The sequence below is a fragment of the Argentina anserina genome, chromosome 6, assembly GCF_933775445.1.
Source record: "Argentina anserina chromosome 6, drPotAnse1.1, whole genome shotgun sequence".
Lineage (NCBI taxonomy): Eukaryota > Viridiplantae > Streptophyta > Magnoliopsida > Rosales > Rosaceae > Argentina > Argentina anserina.
In genome coordinates this window covers 2,142,036-2,162,974 of record NC_065877.1, presented here as the reverse complement: position 1 = coordinate 2,162,974, position 20,939 = coordinate 2,142,036, and the positions used below count along the sequence as shown (strand labels likewise).

Below are 20,939 nucleotides of genomic sequence, written 5' to 3'. Positions count from 1 at the left end.
TCACCAAGGATTGGGGATTCTCATCCCCATTTTTAGAGCAACTGGTAGAGATGAGGTATGGCCATACGGGTATAGATTGGATGTACAGCCTAAATATCTTCGTAAATTAACTTATCCCATCAAATTGAGTAACAATAAAAAAATTCTAGTAATCATTGGAAAGACAAACTGGCAATTAGCTAGCTCTCGTTTTACATTTCATTACAGGAACCTCATTGTTTTGGCTATGCAAACGCGACCGATCATCGATCCCAGTGGGCATAGTACTGTTGCATGAGTTGGTTTGCAGGTCCTGCATCGCTTCTTTTATTCTGGGCCAGCTTCGCCCTCCACCTTCTCCCTGATATTGCAGAGATTCCACATGCACTGTCCTAGCCTATTGTTGGGATACATTATCGACCCTACTTTCACTTCACAACACGTACAATTCTACTCTCTTGTGATCGATCCACGAAACGTACTACAGATAACAGATTGATGAGGAGAATCACTACTTCTAATTAAAAGCTCTAATCGAAAATGCTTCGTACAAAGGAGGCATGCGCAGAAGCTACCCTCACAAACAATGCACCTAAATGATAGGTTGCCCGTTGCCTCTATCTCTCTAATCGATCTAATAGAGGAGATCAATAATATGTTTATTGGCCGATCAAGCCTTACTAAACGTACGTACTCTCTAGCTAATTAAAACTACTTACAGTTATCTCAATCTAAACGCGGCCAGTTGACTAGAACACACATCAATCTTGATATTCTAGCAAAAACTGCTAACCTCACCCTCATCAACAATCTCATCACATATTCACATCACACAATGTTGCTGGCTCCACATATGGTGGTTGTTATGGTGGTGGTGGTGGTGGTGGTGCACATGGTGGCTACTTCCTGCCACATCCTGACACCGCCTAAACCCTTCTCCTCCGGCCACCCCCATCATCCAGTGATCCCCATCATGCACACAACTCTCAGTTTCTACATTCTCTTTACCTTCCTCCACATTATTGATATCTTCAACATCAACTCCTTCATCTTCAAATTCTTCTTCTTGCTCTTCTTCGATGGTGTCTTCTTCATGGCCGATGAAATGCAACCTCAAGCGTCCATCTTCACGATGAGCGCGTAGAATCTCTGGCCTATGAATCCTCACCTCTGTGATCTCCAGCCTCCCGTCTTTCCTCACAGACCGGAGATAGAAGTTCGGGTGTCCGTTCTTATTCAAAGAAGAGATCGGCGGTGGAAACTTATTGTTGTCCTTATCTACTGACCTTTTATCTCTCATCCTCCCCCATTGGGACCTCTTGATCTCAAATAGCCTCATTAAGCTGAGCTCAACCTCCTCGTCATCTAGCTCAACCTGATCGTCCACTCGCATGATCTCATCCGAGCTCTCAAACCCTAGACTTTCCGTGCATGACACGAACCCGTCCTTGCCACCACCGACTTCATCTAGGAAGCCAAACCCGCCGATGTCGCCGCCTCCTACAGAAACCACCTTGGTTGCGGGAGGCGGTAAAAACGACGGGAGCGGTGGCATGGAGCTCTGTTTCTCTACGGAGGAAGATTCCAAAACAAGATGCTGACCGACATCATTGGTGGTTGCAGTGACTAACCCTAGCAAGCCTCCCGTCAGGGAGGGAATGTAGTGGTGGAGGTTTTCGTTCGCAGTGAGAGGAGCAGCGGTGGTGGTGGCGGTGGGGCCGAGAAGAGAGTGAGGGGTGATCTTTCTACAGAAACTCATCATGGTTGGGTGATTGAGAAGCTTGCAATAAGCAGCAGAAGTGAGGAAGAGAAAAGACAGTAGAGGAACGATTAGTATAACCAAAAGGGTCATGAAAAATGTCGGGTACGTCTTCACGGGGATGACAAAATGAAGAGGAAGAACTGGAGGAGGAGGTATTAATAAGAGAAGGGAGCAGTCTCTGGCCTACAGATGAAAGATAGGGATAGAAAATGAGAGAAAGAGAGACAGAGAGTTGGGGTTATGGTGGAGGAGAGTGCCAGCATTGCATAAAAAAAGTGGTGAAAAATATGAGCTGGAGTGATAGAAGGAAAGGGTGCCGGGTCCCATGTAAGATGGCCTGAAACTTCGCGCTCTTAAAACATCTGCCGCTGCCTTTTACTGACTCCCGTTCACCTCGTCACTTTCACCAAATTTGGACAATTACTATTGGATCAACCTTCTTTGGATTACTAGGAAAAATGTGTTTATTTTAATTAAAACTGACTACTTTATATTTATTTATTTATTTATGATGATTATCTCAACTCCTCTTCTCATAGCACGTGTCTTAATCTCTCTTATCAGACTTAAAAATTCTGTTATTGCTACTTACGCACTGCAGCTGAATTATCAGTGACGGTGACAGAATAAAAACTTAGAAATAGCGGGTTCATTCTAGAGACTTTAAATCAAAGTCAATGTATGTGAAATTGTAATCTCCATAGAGATGGAGTCGGCTCCCACAGATACAGAGAGAGCCTGGATCGATGGGTTCTTTCAAGGGTCTCTGTTGTTGGGTTTAGAATACTGTATCAGGTTTTGATGGAATGATCAATTAATTGGAGCTTTGTGTTATAGCAGCCATTGATTCTTTTATTGATGTGTATCAAGTTTGTATTCGCCTCATTTGAAGTTCTTTGTTAATTGAGTTTCAAAGTCTGCTCCTAGAATGATTTTAACTTTTAAGCACTCGCAAGATTACCGAATAGTTAGCTAGTAACAAAGAAGTGCTGAATTATGCCGGTGCAAGGTGGTGGTGGGATGAGAGCTGGCTTCGACAATTCAAATACAACTTCAGAAAGAGAAGGGAAGGACGAAGAAGACGTTCTTTGGCAATATTAAATAACGAAAGAAAAATATAATAGTGAATATCAATCAAAGTGAACTCATTATTCTTTTAATCCAATAGTAGTTAAAAATTTGGTGAACAGGGAAAGTGACCAGGAGAACGGGACTCGCCTTCACTAGTCGTGATATACTTTTGTTCTGTTACACAATCCTCACGATTTTGTGTGTTCGATTGTTTTCTTCTCTCGATTTTTCATTTTAGCATTTGGAATTTTCTGAGTTTGGTGTCAATTAGGGCTTTCAACTTTGAAATGAAGGAAGACAAAGATCAGATTATTTTGGTGGGAAAATTCTTCCTTTCACAGGGTGAATCTTCACTTTCTTGAATTTTGCTGACTTGGCATCACTACAACCACAAACTTTGTGTCCATTTTTTTCTTTGACTAACAGCGATTGTCTTCCGTTTGAGGGGTTTGAGACTTTGAGGGACCAAAAAACGTAAATTTATTTGACAAAGTTATTAGGTCTTCTCAACATCTACTCTTCAATTATCACCCTTTATTTCTTATCTTTCTCTAAGAACCCAACAACCTCTTTAATTTCCAAATTCTTCAACATCTAACTCCCTCTCTTATTCTCTATAAAAACACACAAAATGTGAGATTTTGGTGAAATCGAATAGGTTGTTGGGTTTGCCTCCTTGAGTTTGATGAGTGATTTGGGAATAGATTATTATATTTGATTTTGAGATTTGGTGAGTCACAACGTAGGAGGGGGGAGTGAGTGGCGGTGATGAGGACGAAGATGATGGTGAGGACTGAGGAGAGTGGTAAAATGGTAATGGGTTTTATTTGATAGGGTAAAGTTTAAAAGTTGGATTTTTTGCTGGGTTTAGTAGAGAAAGATGGCTTTCAATTTTGGAGTGCAGGTTATGGATGGAGGAGGGCGACGAACGGCAACATATGGTTTTTCGGTGGTCCGTCATTTTGAGTTTACAAATATTTTATTTTGTAAATACTTGTAATCTTGAAATGAATCACACAATGCAATTAAGTATTGAATTTAAATACTTGTAATCTTGGAATGAATCAGAATAATTTCAATTACGCCAATTGATAGAGGCCGGTACCGGCGATGCGTATGAATTTTTTGTGGAATTTTTCGAGCAATTATTACATTTTAAAATATTTTTATAAGTTTTAAAATTATTTAAAATAATCAAAATAAAATAATATGGACAAACAAATGGCCAAAATTGCGTCACGTGTCCATATATTTGACTTTTAATTAATTACAATAATTTAATATTTTCTAAAAATCATAAAAAATAGTTCTGAAAATCTAAAAATTCTTCAAAAATTACCACGCAATCAAGATAGTTAGCTCTATCTACGCATGTAAAAATATTAAAACAATTTTAATCATGCGACACGGCTGCCTTTAGGGGATAGTGTTTAAATTAGGGTTGTCGCGTAGATTGAGACCCAAACGATTATGAAATTTGGTGAATTTGTACCGTATCAATATCTCAATAACTTGATCACATCCAACGATCAGAGTCCTATTTTATAAATTTTACTAACGTGAATCACAACATGCCTACTAATATTGCATAACATTCATATTATGTTATATGTAAATGCATCCGTTTATAAACTAACTATACTGAGAAAAATAAATTTTGAAAAAATCGACCGTAGGATATCATCGCTATAGTGTACTATGGCCGTGATAGAAAATTCACTAATTTTAAGTAATGTTTGGTTCTTAATCCACACGGTTAGCTCATTGTACCTCATGTCCTCTTAAGCAGAGCTATTTACATGAACATAATTATCCAAAAAAATTTGCAGAATTATTTTAGGCACCTATGATTTTTTTTAAATAGTTTCGACGCTCTAAATATTATCTGAACATTACCACGCAATTAGGATATCGATAGTTAGCTCTATTTACCCATGTAAAAACTTTAAAATAATTTTAAATGCGCGACATAACTGTCCTTAGGGAAATAGTGTTTAAATTAGAGTTGACCGCGTAGATCGAGACCAAAATAATTATAATTTTTGGTGAATTTTGTATCGTATCAATATCTTAGTAACCTAATCACATCCAACGGTAAGAGCTCTATTTTATAAATTTTACCCACATGAATCACAATGTACCTACTAATATTGCATAATATTCATATTAGGTTATATATAAATGTGTCTGTTTATAAACTAACTACACTGATAAAATAAATGCGCTAACTTTTTTTCTTACCATCAAAAAGTTGATATATTTTTTTCAATAAACTATTGCAATTGATTGAGATCATAAAACAAGTTGATAAAATTTGTTTTTGGTACTTTATATGTATTCAGCCACTAAATATATATTGTTTTAATATATTATTAATTTTGTTGATGAACACGACATAAATAATTTAGTGGTTATTAATCAAACTTCAATTTGACAAAGTGGATTGAAGTCAAATATCAACAAAATTTCATGAACTTTATTTTAAAAAAAACATAGGATATTTGTCAAATTTAATTATTGGAATCACAAAATGCCTACTAATGTAGTATACATTACATATTAGATTATATGTAAATTATACAAGAAATTAAATTGAAGAAAAGATATTTAGAAAAATTAACCGTAAGTGTGATTACTAAAATTATGACTATGGTTGAAAATTGACTTGTTTCTAATAAAATTACAAAAGAGAGTTTGGCTGGGTTTGCAGGATGGAGCACTATGGTAACAGTCCTGCTCACCTGCGGGACTGAAATTAAGGGACGGACTCAGCGAAACCGTTAGATCTTACTTGCCTTGATCAAATGGATAGAACATCAAACCAATTAAAAAGAAGAAAACTAGGGAGCAAAACCCAATCTCTTATGTGTCGAGTCCACACTTTTTCTCCCTCATCTCCATCCTTATCTCAGTTCTTTTGAATCTCTTGTCATGGCTCTGCTTTGAAACTCATCATTAGAACCTCATCGATCTTCAAAACTTCTTCTCTTAAACCCATTGCTTGAACTGCATGAACATCATATATTTCAGAAGTGATTTGGATATCTCTCAATCATATGGGTGATGTTCATAAGATCACAATCAAGATGATCGTTTTTGTTTATCAAAATCTGATGAGCCGTGATGGAGTGCCAATTAAAGTTCGACTCAATGAATTTTACCTCTCTCTTAGATCATGATAAATATTCAATCTACTTCTGTTTGTATTGCTGGGCAACTGGATTTCCGCAGTCATCAACTTTTTACCTGGTGGAGCATCGTCCAGAAAGTGGTATGGTTTAGCTTATCAAAGCATCTTCTGGGCAACTGGTAATAATACACTGAACCCTTTTGTGATTCTATAACTTCAATCAGTATCAGAGCATTCATGTAATGGTTTGAGATGAGATGAGGCCAGGCCTCCAAGACGAAGAAGATAAAGGATTGGGTGAGGAATAAAAGTACAGTTTTAATCGATTTATTTTCATATACATTAGATCAACTAGATCAAAATCTAACGGTTGTGCTGAGCTCATCCCTTAATTTCAGCCCGCAGGTGAGCGGAATTGCTACGGTAATCTATTTTTACAGTTTTTTATTTTGGATCAAATTAATAATGCGTGCAGTGAACATTCCGTTAGTAGACGGTTGGTTGAAGGTCCACGGGGTGGACTGAAGAATCTCCGGACATGGATATGCTTATGTTATCTGGCATCAGTAGCACTGCCAACTGGGGAGTTTGGCCCTCGCGTATCTTCTTCCATTTTTAATATATTTTCCGTTTTGTCAGAACGGAAAATAATAGATCGAAATAATCTAAACGAGAATTACGCTAGAAACAGTCCTAATTAAGCAACTTTTATTTTTTGTCAATACGTGAAATTAAGCTACTTCTTACTAGCTTGTTCCTCCATCTATAATAATCTACTGTTTCTTTGATATGATCGATGTCCACGTAAATCGGTGAATGGTGACCAAAGGGACCCAAAAAAAAACGTGCATGGTGATCGGGGGGACCTAATATAATTGTGATTTGAATTACTCTGCATAAGAATATTCCGGGGAGCATGAATAATACATGTAGAATCTTGGTTTGATTTTGTTGATAATAATTTTCTTTCATCACTATAATTGTGCAGACCATACTGACTTATCTATACAACTCCTACGTTCATTATCCACGTTTGGTACGTACAAATGAATGCTAGACAACCCACGTATACACACACATATATATATATATATATATATATAGTCATTATCCAGAGTAAAGCTTCACTATGAAATTACAGAGTGAAGTTCTAATTTTGGCACACTTTTTGGTCAATTGTTTTCACCATAAGCGATTCAATATTGAGGTATGCTATTCAAGATCATCTCTACAAAAATTTATCTAATTCGGTCATCGTTAAGGTATTGAAATTAGATTAAATCAATGAACAAATTAAAATTGTTCAACGTGAACCCGTTCATGTAAATCTCAATTTTGAAAGCTCAAACCATTGTCAAATTCGATGAAATTTTGTAAAAAAATATCTTGAATAACATACCTAAATATTGAATCGCTTATGGTGTTTGACCGAAAAGTGTGCCAAAATTGGAACTTAACTCTGTAATTTCATAATGAAGCTTCAATCTGGATAGGAACTGTATATATATAAATTATATAATATAGACACACACATGACTCTCCTCCTAAGAGATCCATTTTTTTTAGTATTTTAAAAGGATAGTTCATTTGACCAACTTCTTGATCACATTTCAACATCTCCACCATTCAACATTTAGATTCTAATATATAGATCATATTTTTTAAATTTCAGCAAAATGGAGGTGTTTAAAGCATTTAAAACTGAGATTTAAACTTATAAACATGAATGGTGGAGGTTTAACATATTTGGTGCGTACATTGCTTTCACCAAGTTTGATACCTTAGTGATTATCATTTTGTCTGAATTTTTACAGAGATGATCTATATATTAGACCCTAAAAGTTGAAAGGTGAAAATGTGAAAATGTACTCGAAAAATTAGTGAATGAGCTATCATTTTAAAACAAAAAAAAAAGATCCCTTAATAAAAAGTGCTATATATATATATATTACACGAAAAACCGTTATTCATGTAGCTATGTATACATGTTGTATAAGCACCCACAGTTGGTGATAATGGTTTTGGTTTGGCATAAAGGTGTAGGCACTACAGGCAATGGGGAAAGTCATTCTCGTTTTGAAGGAACGTGACAATACTGGTGCCCTGAAACATGAAAGTCCAGAAAAATGGTATAAGGTCCCCCAAAATAAATATCCAATGAGGTGACGAGCAACAAAATATCCAACAGTGTGAAAGCACCCAAATCAGGAACCATGTATGTGAATCTAGCTCTCCAAGGGGAACCTCATACCCGTTTTCATTCTGGATGCCTATAATGCAAAGAACTTCGGCATATTGCAGTAAAAGTATGTCTCAGTGTGTCTGTGTGTGAGACTCGTCTATGTTTTTGTATACCATGCATGTTAACCCAAGAGCATATTATATAAGTCCATTGTTCTGAGCTAGCTAGGGTAACATTTTGCTAGGGAATGTGAAAGTTGCTTTTGAGATCACAAAAGGTGAAAAAGGGATCGGGAAACATTAAGTGAGCTTGGTGGGTACACAAATCATAAAACCATATATATACGAATCTAGTTCCTGGATGCTAATTTGAATGGCACGAGATTGATCGAGATCGAATAATCATCGATTCCTGCAGTTTGCGTCGGAGACCTATACTTTTTGGTCCAAAAGTTTGCTGTGTTAGATCTTAATTAGATGCTTATTCACATCACAATGGCATGCAGCTGCTTCGTGTCTTAGTATATAAATGCCATCATCGATCGAGAAACTTGAGGAAGCCCCATCCAAAGTTTATAGACGTACGTCAACTCATCAAGAAAGAAGCAAACTTCGATCAATACATGGCTAGCTTGCTGATCAGCCTTTCTTTCAGAATCACGACCTCCTCACCCCATTTGAAACCTAGCAAACTCAATAGCCCTCCGGGCTCCGGTAAGTGTTGTGTTCTCTTCACGTCGTACCAATTAAGTAATTAGAAAGCCAATAAGCTATTCTAGTCATTCAATCTTCAGTATGCCTCATCTTTTAGCCCGCGGATCCGATCAGTCCATGGAGTCCCGTAAGTCAAATGGGCTTTTACCCGGTCCTCCGCGAGAAAGTCTGTCAAATCCCGCTTCCGTGAATAGAGGACTAAGCTTAATTTAGAGTTGTGAAACCCGGCCCGTAAAAAACCGCCAAGTAATTAAATATTATACACACATATTATATTAGGTTTATAATAAAACAATCGCATTATGAAGTGATTATATAAATAAAACTTCTCGGGATCGATCAAAACTAGCCGATATGATCGATATATATATTAGTGACCCTATAAAAATTTCATCCAATTCAGACCTCGTCTAACCGTCAGAATTTCCGGTAAAACCGAAAACACTACTAATATGTCCTAAGGGAGAATCCATTACCAAGATGTGAACGCCAAAAGGCGTTTGTATATCTAAAATCACCTAATTTTTATCACTGATCTACGCGGTCGCACCGAGAAAACCCATTTAGCAAAGCCCCGGTCAATGAGGTTTTAATATGTCAAAATGTTTCTTTTTTAGTTGACCGTAGGTACAAACGGTCAAACCATGTTCAAAACGGACGAAATTTTTATGGGATCCCTAAATATATATACCGATCACATCTGCTGGTATCGATCGACTATATTTCAAACTGGAGTTGTCGATCGCCGAAGTTTCCACTAATATATCATACCTTATATTAGGTTTAAAATAAAATAATTGCATTATGAAGCGACTATGTCAAGGAAACTTATTGGGATCGATCGACACTAGCCAATATGATTAGTAGATATATTTAGTAACCCTGTAAAAATTTTATCCAATTCGGACCTCATTTAACCGTCAGAATTTCTAATAAACCAAAAATACCACTAATATGCCCTAAGAGAAAACTCATTATCAAGATGTGAACACCCAAAACCGTTTGCACATCTAATTTTTGTCACCGATAGTGCGCATTCGCACTGAGAAAACTCATTTGATAAAGTCCTGATCAATGAGGTTTTAATATATCAAAACACATTTTTTTGTTGACCGTAGGTACGAACGGTCAAACCATGTCCAAAACTGACGAAATTTTTACGGGATCCTTAAATATATATACCAATCACATCTGCTGGTGTCGATCAACCATTTGTCGATTTCCAAAGTGTCCACTAATGTATTATAATCTTTATATTAGATTTAGAATGCAACTATCGCATTTATAAAACGACTATATGAATGAAACTTATCGGGATCGATCAACATTAACTGATGTGATCGGTATATATATTTAGTTACCATGTAAAATTTTTATCTAATTCGGACCTCGTTTAACCGTCGGAATTTCTGGTAAACCAAAAACACTACTAATATGTCCTAAGAGAAAACCCATTACCAAGATGCGAGCACCGAAAGTCGTTTGCATATTTGAAATCACCTATTTTTTGTCACCAATCGTGTGCGTCTCACCGAGGAAACTCATTTGGCAAAGCCCCAGTCAATGAGGGTTTTAATATGTCAAAACGCCTTTTTTTGTTGACCGTAGGTACAGACAGTCAAACTATGTACAAAATGGACGAAATTTTTACAAGATCCCTAAATATATATACCGATCACATATGCTGGTGTCGATCGACCATATTTCAAACAGTAGTTTTCAATCGCTGAAGTGTCCACTAATATATCATAACTTTTTATACTAGGTTTATAATAAAACTATCGCATTATAAATCGACTATATGAATGAAACTTCTCGTGATCGATCGATACCATCTGATGTGATCAGTATATATATCTAGTGACCATGTAAAAATTTCATCAAATTCAGACCTCGTTTAATCGTCAGAATTTCCGGTAAACCAAAAACACCTTTTTTTTTTGTTAAACGTAGGTACAGACGGTCAACCATGTCCAAAACTGATGAAATTTTTAGAAGGTCCCTAAATATATATATCGATCACATCTACTAATGTTGATTAACAATATTTTGAAACTAGAATTTATTTATGACTTTTTTTAGAATGTTTTCTAAGAATTCTTTTATTGTTTCAAACCCTTAAATAAGAGTATTATGTTTTTTTAGTACAAACCCGCAATACCCGTCTCGCAAAAACCAACAAGGTCGGCTTTAAGTGGGCGGATTTGGATCTTCATATTTGTGAAAATAACCCAATCCGATCCGGCCCGTCACTTATCTAAATATACTAAGAGCCGACCCGTTGATGACAACATGAGTTATGCCAAGCTATCAGACTGTAATCTTCCGAGCCCATTTTTGACCACAAATCACTAGCGTGCAAAAGTTATGCCAAGCTATCAGACTGTGTATGACAGTATGAGTTCCGTGATCGTACGGTGGTGGCCTGGAGGGGAGGCCGTGCTTGCATTAGTTTTGGGTTGCAAGTTGCAACATGCCAAAACCCCTCTTTTGATCTTGTACTAAAAAAGACAATGTATGCATGTATGTGATAGGAAAAATCTGTAAATTGTAATACAAAAAATTTACCGAGCTATCGTTGTAAAGAGATCTATCTATTGAGCGATTAATGCATCTTAACAATTTACAAACTTTCATTTCTACAATGTATTAATGCATTGCATGCATACAATTATCCTAAAATCATGATATAATATGTAATATTAATCCTTAGAGTGATGTGATAACATGAGACTTAAAAAGAACTTTAGTTACAACAGTAGTCCTCAAGTCATTGTTAATTGTAGGCAAAATTGCCAAAATACACATAAATTTGGTTGAAATTGTCAATTTGCACCTCGATCTTGTATGTGAGTCAATTTATCTCCTAAATTTGGTAAAAATTTCCGATTTGCATACTCATCCGTTAAATTTAACTGTTTCTATCCAATTTTGCGTCACATGTCATGCATATGAGGAGTAATGTTGTCATTTTTAATTTATATTTTTCTTTAAAACAAATAAAAAAATTCTTTAAAAGGAGGATTATTTTTTAAATAAATTATTTATTTACATCTTTTTTCTGCATACTTAACCCTATTTCGAATTATATATTCAAGATACCCACCCATTCAAATATAGTGTGTTGTGTATATATATATTTTTATATGTACACATTTATTTTTAATTTTATATGTATTTATTTATATTTTTAAAATATCTTTTAACATACCATATCATGTAAAATAATAAAATATATAAATCCATAACATGTTTAGAAAAAAAAACAAAAAAAACATAGTATCAAGTGTTCCTCTTAAGTAATTTTATAAATTTATTTCATTATAAATATGAATAAATTTATAATGACAATACTACCTCTCAAATGCATGACATGTGACTTAAAATTATATGAAAAACATTAAATTTAATAGATGAGGTGCAAATCGGCAATTTTTACCAAGTTTATGAAGTAAATTGACTCAAATACGGATGCAAATTAACAATAATGACTAAATTTATGATGCAAATGGACATTTTTGCCTTATTGTATCCTCAAAAAGGGGATTGAGTCCTCTAAGTGGTTGAAAAAATGTTGATGCACGAGGCACGTACATCAACACACCGTAGTTTTACCTTCATTATATGTTGCTCAGAATTTTACAATAATCGATTCTTTCTATCGCGTATCTGAGAAATGCATCACTACAATATATATAATTTCCATATTTGATATATTAATATAGAGGTATGTTTGCTAAGAAGAAAACAAAATCAAAACTTTGTTCGATCAATAAATAATATAAAAATCATTCAAAACATATCGAATAAAAAAAAAGGGACGAAAAATTGAAACATACAGTAATCCAATAGTGAAAAGAAAAGGAATTGTATTATGATGCAAAATATGAAAATACATATACACACACACATATAAATTCTAATAGCAGAATGCATTATGAAATAGTTGTTGTGTGGAGGCCTTGGCCTCCGCCTCAGCTCCTACGGCCAGGACGCCCGTCTCCGAAGTGCCGTGGCGTTTGAGTTCTGGTTCCCAACTATATCCTATCCCTCTTCGAGTAGTTGGGAAAATCGTGAATAAAAAGGATGCGAGTACCCCAGCTCCTAGAGGTAAATTGATAATGATTTGATTGAGATCTTCTGATGCGTCGGGGAAGAAACAGTTTTCCACGTTGAGGTTGGTAAGAGCAAGAATCATGAACAGAGTTAGTGACACAAAAGCGTGAAAAAAGTCTATAGGCTTTATCCTATAATCTTGCGTTGAGGGTGCTATCACGTTTTCTCTAGGATTTAAGATGTGCATGCCTGCGCGAGTGATAATGCCATAATAGAACTTCCCATTATATATGAAACTATCAGTAAAGGAGGAGATCAAGCAGATGAGGACGCAGATTATAATCATGGATATCGAAAGAACCTTATTGGCCGGATGGCATTCACCGTTGTTGGAGAAACTAGGAATAAGGGCCTCGAATGCGAGGACCGTACCGGTAGGCAGGAGGTTAGCAAGATTGGCTGCACTGCCTATGATCTTCATGGTGAAGAAGAATCTCGCTAGCTAGCTAGAGAAATTAGTGCTTGCTTAATATCTAACTACGCATGCATTCGTTGGGTGCATGCTGGAATGGAAACTACAAATGCGATCTGCAAATTTATATAGGTATTTTAGCATTCATTAGGAGCTCATGAAAAAACTGGTGGCAAATTGCCTAGCAGCACGGATTTCTTGTACTGCGTAGTACGTGGTGACATCCGAAATATGGTTGGATTATGCGACTTGGTGCAGATTGATATCAAAAGGCTCTCCTTTTACTTGGACTAATGAGCACGACGCTGCCTCACATATTGATATGCCACTACAAAAAATATATCAACAAAAAGCACATATCATATGTGGCTCATTTGTGGCCTTTGACCATGTGACATTTTCCTAAAACCCACAAAACCCCTCCCAAATGTGGCTTGTTAATTATATTGATGTGTGCCTTTTGTTGATATATTTTGTAGTGTGCTTTTAGATAGATGTTTTTGGAAGTCCATGGTTAGATTCCTGGCTCGTTACAGATTGTTCGACATTGGTGTATAGTGTCCAATGTACATTCTTCAACAAAGGTTGAAACTTTTTGAAGCCTATTCTGAGAGATAGACGTACTGCAATGTTAATAGATTTTGGAATATTCGTGCATGTAGCTATGGACAAAGCTCATGAGGATTTAGAAACTATTTATGTTAGATCTTAGATGCTTAATTACATCACAATGGCAGCTGCTTCCTGTCGTAGTATCGATGTTGGTTTAAGTATGTCACTATATCTAGTTATGTTCTAAACTCCGGTCGTGTTAATATATATGTTGACAGTAGCAATATGACCGCTACTACATGTTGTCTCTCATTCCAGGATTTCCAGCCGGAACATATAGCAGCTATGCACTTCAAAGCTAATACAGATGAGGATCAAGAACAAAAACACCGACACAAACGTATGCATGCATGAAGAATTTCCATGGATTCTGGATGCATGTATCTTCAGCTTCGATATCTAGCTCCCTCCCAATCCCTATTTCCTGAAACTCGCAGAGTTTGAAGTTGAAGACTGCGACAGCTGTGAAAGTAAACAATGCCGTAGTACACCCTGCTGTTAATTTGTAATTTGTATTCCACGCTGTCCCCCGGTGAAGTAAGAGCTAGAGGAAACAAAGTAGAAAGCAACCTAACAGGACAAGCGTGATAAGGTAGGTACTCGTTAGGTAAGATGTGTCATCTGGCGTTGTAGGAGAGGAAAGGTGTACCGATCTGATGGCTTGGCAGCAAGAACAACGGTGCCTGTTGGTAATCGTAACAGGTTTTCTAGGCTCCAACGTACGTTGCTGGTTCGATCAATAAATAATAATGATTTAGAAGATATCGAAGAAGGAAAGAAGATTATCATAACATGATATAATAGTGAAAAGAAAAGGAATTGTATTATGATATATACAAACTATGAAACATAGTATATGCATGTAAACAAACTTCTAATAACAGAAAGCACTATGAATTAGCCGTTGTGATGGAGGCCTTGGCCTCAGCCTCGGCTCCTACGGGCACAAACCCCATCTCCAAGTCAGTGGCCCTGGTGGCTAAGTTCTGGTTCCAACTATTTTTATCGATCTTATCTGGCCGGGGCTGTGTATATCCTATCCCTCTTCGAGTAGTTGGGAAAACTGTGAATATAAAGGATGCAAATACCCCAGCTGCTAGTGGTAAATGATGGATCGTGATTTGATTGAGATCTTCTGGTGCGTCCGGGAAGAAACAGTTTTTCACGTTGAGGTCCGTAAGAGCAAAGATCATGAACAGAGATAGTGAAACAAAAGCGTGAAGATAATCTTTAGGTTTTATTCTATACTTCTCTAAGCGCTTTTTTTCGTCATCAGTGATCTCTTTTTCTCCAGGATTCAAGATGTGCATGCCTTTGCGAGTGATAATGCCATAATAGAGCTTCCCATCGGTACTGTCAACGAAGCTATCAGTAAATGTGGAGAAGAAGCAGATGAGGGCACAAATTATTATTACGGATATCGAAAAACCCTTATTGGCAGTATGGCATTCGCCGTCACCTGACAAACTAGGAATGAGGGTCTCGAATGCGAGGACGGTACCGGTAGGCAGGAGGTTAGCAAGATTGGATGCAGTGGCTATGGTCTTCATGGTAAAGAAGAAGCTTGCTAGCTAGCAGCAAGAAAAAGTAGGGCTTGCTTAGTTTCCAACTACGTACTAGTTGGGTGTATACTGCAATAGAAACTACATATATGCCATCTGTGATTTATGTAGCGATTTGGCGTTGATTAGGAGCTCATGAAAAAGTGGTGGCAGATTGCCAACACGGGTTTCATGGAGTGACTTCTAAAATAGGGCAATATGTGTCTAGTCTCGTTACATAGACACATCATCTGTTTAATAAAATTACGCCATGTCAATTTTGGATAAAATGACAATTATATCCATCACATTTTATTAGTCCTAATTTATTATCTCTTCAATCACTAACTAGATTAAATTTGGATGTATGAATAACATTTCAATATGTTTTCTTTATTTTTTAAAATATAATTTAACTTTCAACTGCTTTGAGGCCAACAATCATTTTTCTCCAAAAATATGGTAGGATTATGTGACTTGGTGCAAATTGATCTCAAAAGGCTCTCCTTTTACTTCGACTAATTGGCGCGACGCTTCTTCATATACTGAGATAATGTTAGATAAATATTTTTGGTCTGTCCCATGGTTAGATTCCTGGCCTGTTACAGATTGTTCGACATTGATGTAAGGGTGTCGAATCAGTGGCGTAGCTAGGATTCATAGCTAGGAGGGTCAAAATTTGAACGATAAATAACAAACAATCAAATATTATATAAATGAAAAATAATGTGTTACAATACTAAAGATAATATCATTACAATACTTACAAATAACAAATTTCTCTAAAATAATTATAATTGTCCACGACGATTGCTTATATTTTGAAATCTTTTCATGATGGTTTCATTATCAACACCATCAAATATATCTTTCTCGATATATGTAATCATGTTGTCATTCATCAGCAAGTCCCCCATTCAGTTTCGCAAATCACTTTTTATGATCTTCATAGCAGAGAATGCTCTTTCTACAGTGGCAGTTGCAACTGGAAGAATCAAGGACAATGTTATGAGCAAGTAGACTAAAGAATAAACTTGATCTCTTTGTGTCTGAACCATCTTTTCTCCAAGTTCATTAATTCCTTTTAGTTTTGTAAACAAATCACTACTCCGCATATTTGAAATATAAGTGTCCAATTCATTTTCAAGAGCCAAGAGTGATACTGTAGAAAAATCTTGAGGATAAAATTTAGCAAGACGAATTAGTTTTTCTTTGTTGAAAGCTAAGAATGAATTAGTTTGACTGAGACATGACATACAAAGAAGTAGCTCCGTAGTAGTCTTTGTAAAATGATCATTCAGCTCTTGAAGTTGCATATCTATGACTGCAATGAACAATTCAACCTTATATCTATGCATATTAGTGACCTTTAGAGCTCTACACCGTGATTTTCTTGGAATAGTAGGAATATCATCCATGTTAGGAATATCAATCTCATACATTTCGCAAAATGAAACAACCTGACCTAAAAGAGTATCTCATACATTGTCTCTCATGTTTTGCAATTAGTCCCTGAATTCACAATATCTTGATCTCTTATTTGCAATGCATGTGATAAATAACTAGTAATTCCCAACAAAACCTTCATCAAATGTAGACTAAATACAAAGTCAAATGATTCCAGTAAGTCTAACAACCTGCTTGCATCTTGCCTTTAATCACTAAACGATCCATCTTCTTTTATTTCTTCAAGCAATTCAACTAAAGATAGAAATAAGTTGATAATATTTAACAAAGTACCATAATGAGATCTCCATCTTGTATCACCAGGTCGTTTTAGGGTGGTATCTTGATTCAAACCCCTCCCATTTGAAATAACGCCACTATTAAGTTCTTCAATAATCTTAGCCACTTGCTTTTCTCGAAGAGAATCACGGCATTTGCATGAGCTTCCAGCAACATTCACTAGAGTACCAACAAATATGGAGATCAGAGATTAAGATATGATTTTTGCAACGACCATTATAACTAGCTGCAGTTGGTGAGCAAAACAATGAACATAAAATTATGAATGGTTCTCCTTCAAAATAAGTGATTTTAGACCATTAAATTCTCCTCTCATATTACTAGCTCTATTGTAACCTTAACCACGAAGGCTTGATATGCTTAAGTTGTTCTCTGAGAAGAATTGATCAATGGCTACCTTAAGTGATGCTGAAGTAGTATCAGTGACATGCTTCACACCAACAAAACGCTCAATTACTTGTCCTTTGCTCACATATTACAATATAATAGCCATTTGCTCTTTTCCTGATACATCACGAGACTCATCAACGAGAATAGCGAATAATGCATTACCTATGTCTCTACTTATGATAATGAGAGTTTCAGCTGCAGCACCCTTGACAATATCATGTTGAATATCTGGTGATGTTAATTGATGATTTCTTGGAGCATTTTTCAAGACAACCTTTTTTATATCATCAATTTTATCAGAAAGTCACTTCAAAAGTTTCTTAAAATTCCCTTTGTTCTTTGAATTATCAGATTCATTGTGACCGCGAAATGGCAGCCCTTGTTGTAGAAGAAAATGAGCACAATGAGTTAATGCATTCAAATGAGTGCGATAGTTAATCCGATCTTGTTGTGTCTGGTTTCCCAAGACAGTATCAACATGTTGTCGTGGATCTAATAAAACTTGACATATTCTTCTTGCATTGTTGTGAGCACTATTAGTCCCTCCCACATGGTCTTGAAGCTTGTCCATTTTCTTACAATTTTTAAACCCCGTACCAACAAATACATCACCACATGCTTGATCTCCAATATTTGGTTTGAAAAGATAACATTGCAAACAATATAGAGCATCCTTTTCTTTACTATACTCCAACCAATTTCGATATTTCTCGAACCATTTAGCGTTAAATTTTTGGTTAGTACTGCTAAATTTTATTTGAGGAAACTTATAATTTTCCAATTGACATGGATCTTGCAACAAATAATGTCGCCGCACGCGATCTTGAACATCAAAATGATAATATGAAATTGGAGTTCGAAGTCCTGGGTCTCCATGAAGGTCTTCTATGTTAAACTCATTGATTGATTTTGATGTACCACCATCTTCGGATACATTACTTGTCAGAGGAGCTTGAGAAGGTGCTGACTGATTTGTTTAGTTTACTTATTCATGAGGATGTTTTGAAGTTTCATCATTGGATGTATGTCTAATTTTAGGAGCTTTAGATGGTGTTAACTACTGTGCTGCTTTTCTCTTTTTGTATTTCTCGAATAAAGCCTCCATGACTGAATTTTTCAAGTAAGTTTGGACGTGTTGCTACTTTCTAGTAGAGAAGAATATGAGAATTAGAAGATATAAAAAAAATGTAAGCATATATATAGTGGAAAAGACGAACACCATTGAATCATAATTTAGTTAGAAAAATATATTTAATTGTTTTAGGACAAGGAATTCTACCCACTTGAGAACATAAGAGAAATATTAGTTATTAGTATTTAATATAGGAAGGAAGTATAAAGTAGTCTGGCATTGGCTCCCTGTCCGAAATGGACAAGGTTCAGTCCCATACTTTAATTAATAAAAAGAAACTTGATGTTTTGATGGCAGAGGGGTCAGTTTTGATACCAAAGTAGACTACATTTGGTTTTGACCCACCAATCACAGCCAAGTAAAAAAATTTAGAGGGGTCAATTGACCCTTCTCGCATCAACGTAGCTACGCCTATGTGTCCAATGTACATTCTTCAGCAAAAGTTGAAGCATATGTTGTGCGGAAGCGGCCAACAATCCCATACACACATATCTAATAATGCCGATACTACCCCCATTTTAGCCACCAGGTAGAGTTCGGGTATGAGGTTTTCCACAACATGCCTCAACATTAGTGTTTGTGTGGTAGCAATCCTTATAACCCAAGAATGATTCTTCACATTTTCCAATGTGAGATTCCAAATGACTCAAATTTAAGCCAATCAATTTCCAACAATCTCCACATTGGCGTGATTCGAGTAATCACCAATTGTCTCACGATCCGAATAGCTCCACCTCGACCACAAGCATCTTATGACCTCAATCCGAATGGGAGCTCCACCAAATTCGATCGTATGAGACACCAAGTCCCAAGCGTAACTTGGGCTCTAATACCAATTATTGTGTGAAAACGGCCAACAATCCCCTTGTATCAAATCTTGGATCTCTCTTTTGAATTGTAGTAAGACATCGCCTCGGTCTTCCTTTCGTCCCTGCGCAACTCTAAGACCGCCGGAGCCACCGTGTAGGTATAGAAGCCTACAGTTTCTATGATCAGAGCTTTAAGAAAGCCCGGTGTTTTGGCTCTCATAGCCGCCTCCGACGAAGGGTTTCTGTTTGGCCGTATTTATTTATTTATTTTTATTTTTATAGTTGATCAAGTGATATTTCTGATGATTATACCTTATCCAGCTTCTTTTAAGGGCTCTGGATTAAGGCCCAGAAATATGGGACCTGGTATATTGTCCCGTCCAAGGTTTGGGAAATAATCCATCAGTATTTTAATGGTTGTAGAGTTCTTGTACAACAAGTTAATAACTTGGTGCACAAGATGACAGGTCTAATATAAATATGTACCCGAATACCCGATCCTCAGAGATTTAAACAATCAGCGACGTCACCCCTTTGTGGCCAGAACGATCGATAACGATGTCTCGGGAGGAAGCAGTAGCGGTAATTAATTCTAAATATTCCTCTCTTATTCGTGATACATGATTTATATTCATAATAATTGTCTAGGACACTTTCTCCCTTGATTGCCATTTCAATAGTTTTACGTAAACATTGTTTGATTGTATGATTGTAGGCTTTCAATAGAATTGGTCATGGTTTGGAGATGATTGCTGCGGTAGCTGCGGCCTACCTGGTTTGCAAATTGTGGACTTCTTCCAATTTTAGCATCCCGTCAATGTTCTTTTCAGGAACTGAAACAGAGAAGGAGACCTTGATCTGCGGGGACTGCAACACGAAGGCAGTGTGCTCTACTTGCACTCAGAAGGTGTGCGCCGTCGGCAAGCAGAAGCCGTGTTCAGTCTAGGGTGTTTCCTATGCTTCTTATAGTGTTTGGTGTTTATTCTTTTAATCAAAGTGATCAAACAGTAAAAACTACTCCATCCTTTTTAAATATAAGTCGTTTTAAAAATTTTCACACATATTAAAAAACAATTCTAATAACAATGTAACCCATATTTAAGGCTTCATTGCTCTTAATTACTACTCATCACTTTTCTATTTTTTATGTGCCTTATTACTACTATTTACTTCACTAAACTATTTCACATTCTTTATAATTATTGCAGCAATCTAACTTGAAATTCAAAAACCTACTTCAAATATAATGAAAATTACCGGGAGAAAAATTTCAAACTCAAAATTTTTTATGTATCAAAATTTTCGAGTTTCAAAATGAAGCCAAAACTGAAATTACATAATTTC

The 20,939-nt window shown here is 36.3% G+C and overlaps 4 protein-coding genes across 4 annotated transcripts; all 4 read right to left on the bottom strand.

Annotated features, from left to right (window-relative positions):
* Positions 1 to 266: 266 nt before the first annotated feature.
* LOC126798338 (uncharacterized) lies at positions 267 to 1,893 on the bottom strand. Its single transcript, XM_050525276.1, has one exon. It carries the CDS (start codon positions 1,829 to 1,831, stop codon positions 803 to 805), a length of 1,029 nt encoding a protein of 342 aa, XP_050381233.1. The 5' UTR covers positions 1,832 to 1,893; the 3' UTR covers positions 267 to 802.
* Positions 1,894 to 12,756: 10,863 nt separating this feature from the next.
* On the bottom strand, positions 12,757 to 13,374 carry LOC126800683 (protein DMP10-like). Its single transcript, XM_050528085.1, has one exon. It carries the CDS (start codon positions 13,372 to 13,374, stop codon positions 12,757 to 12,759), a length of 618 nt encoding a protein of 205 aa, XP_050384042.1.
* A 1,493-nt stretch (positions 13,375 to 14,867) lies between these two features.
* Positions 14,868 to 15,527, bottom strand: LOC126800682 (protein DMP10-like). Its single transcript, XM_050528084.1, has one exon. It carries the CDS (start codon positions 15,525 to 15,527, stop codon positions 14,868 to 14,870), a length of 660 nt encoding a protein of 219 aa, XP_050384041.1.
* A 908-nt stretch (positions 15,528 to 16,435) lies between these two features.
* On the bottom strand, positions 16,436 to 18,225 carry LOC126800669 (uncharacterized). Its single transcript, XM_050528067.1, has 6 exons — positions 18,157 to 18,225; positions 17,817 to 17,928; positions 17,607 to 17,726; positions 17,259 to 17,423; positions 16,777 to 16,842; positions 16,436 to 16,680 (listed from the first exon to the last, which is right to left on the bottom strand). The coding sequence occupies exons 1-6, from the start codon at positions 18,223 to 18,225 to the stop codon at positions 16,436 to 16,438; spliced, it is 777 nt and encodes a 258-aa protein (XP_050384024.1).
* Positions 18,226 to 20,939: the final 2,714 nt, after the last annotated feature.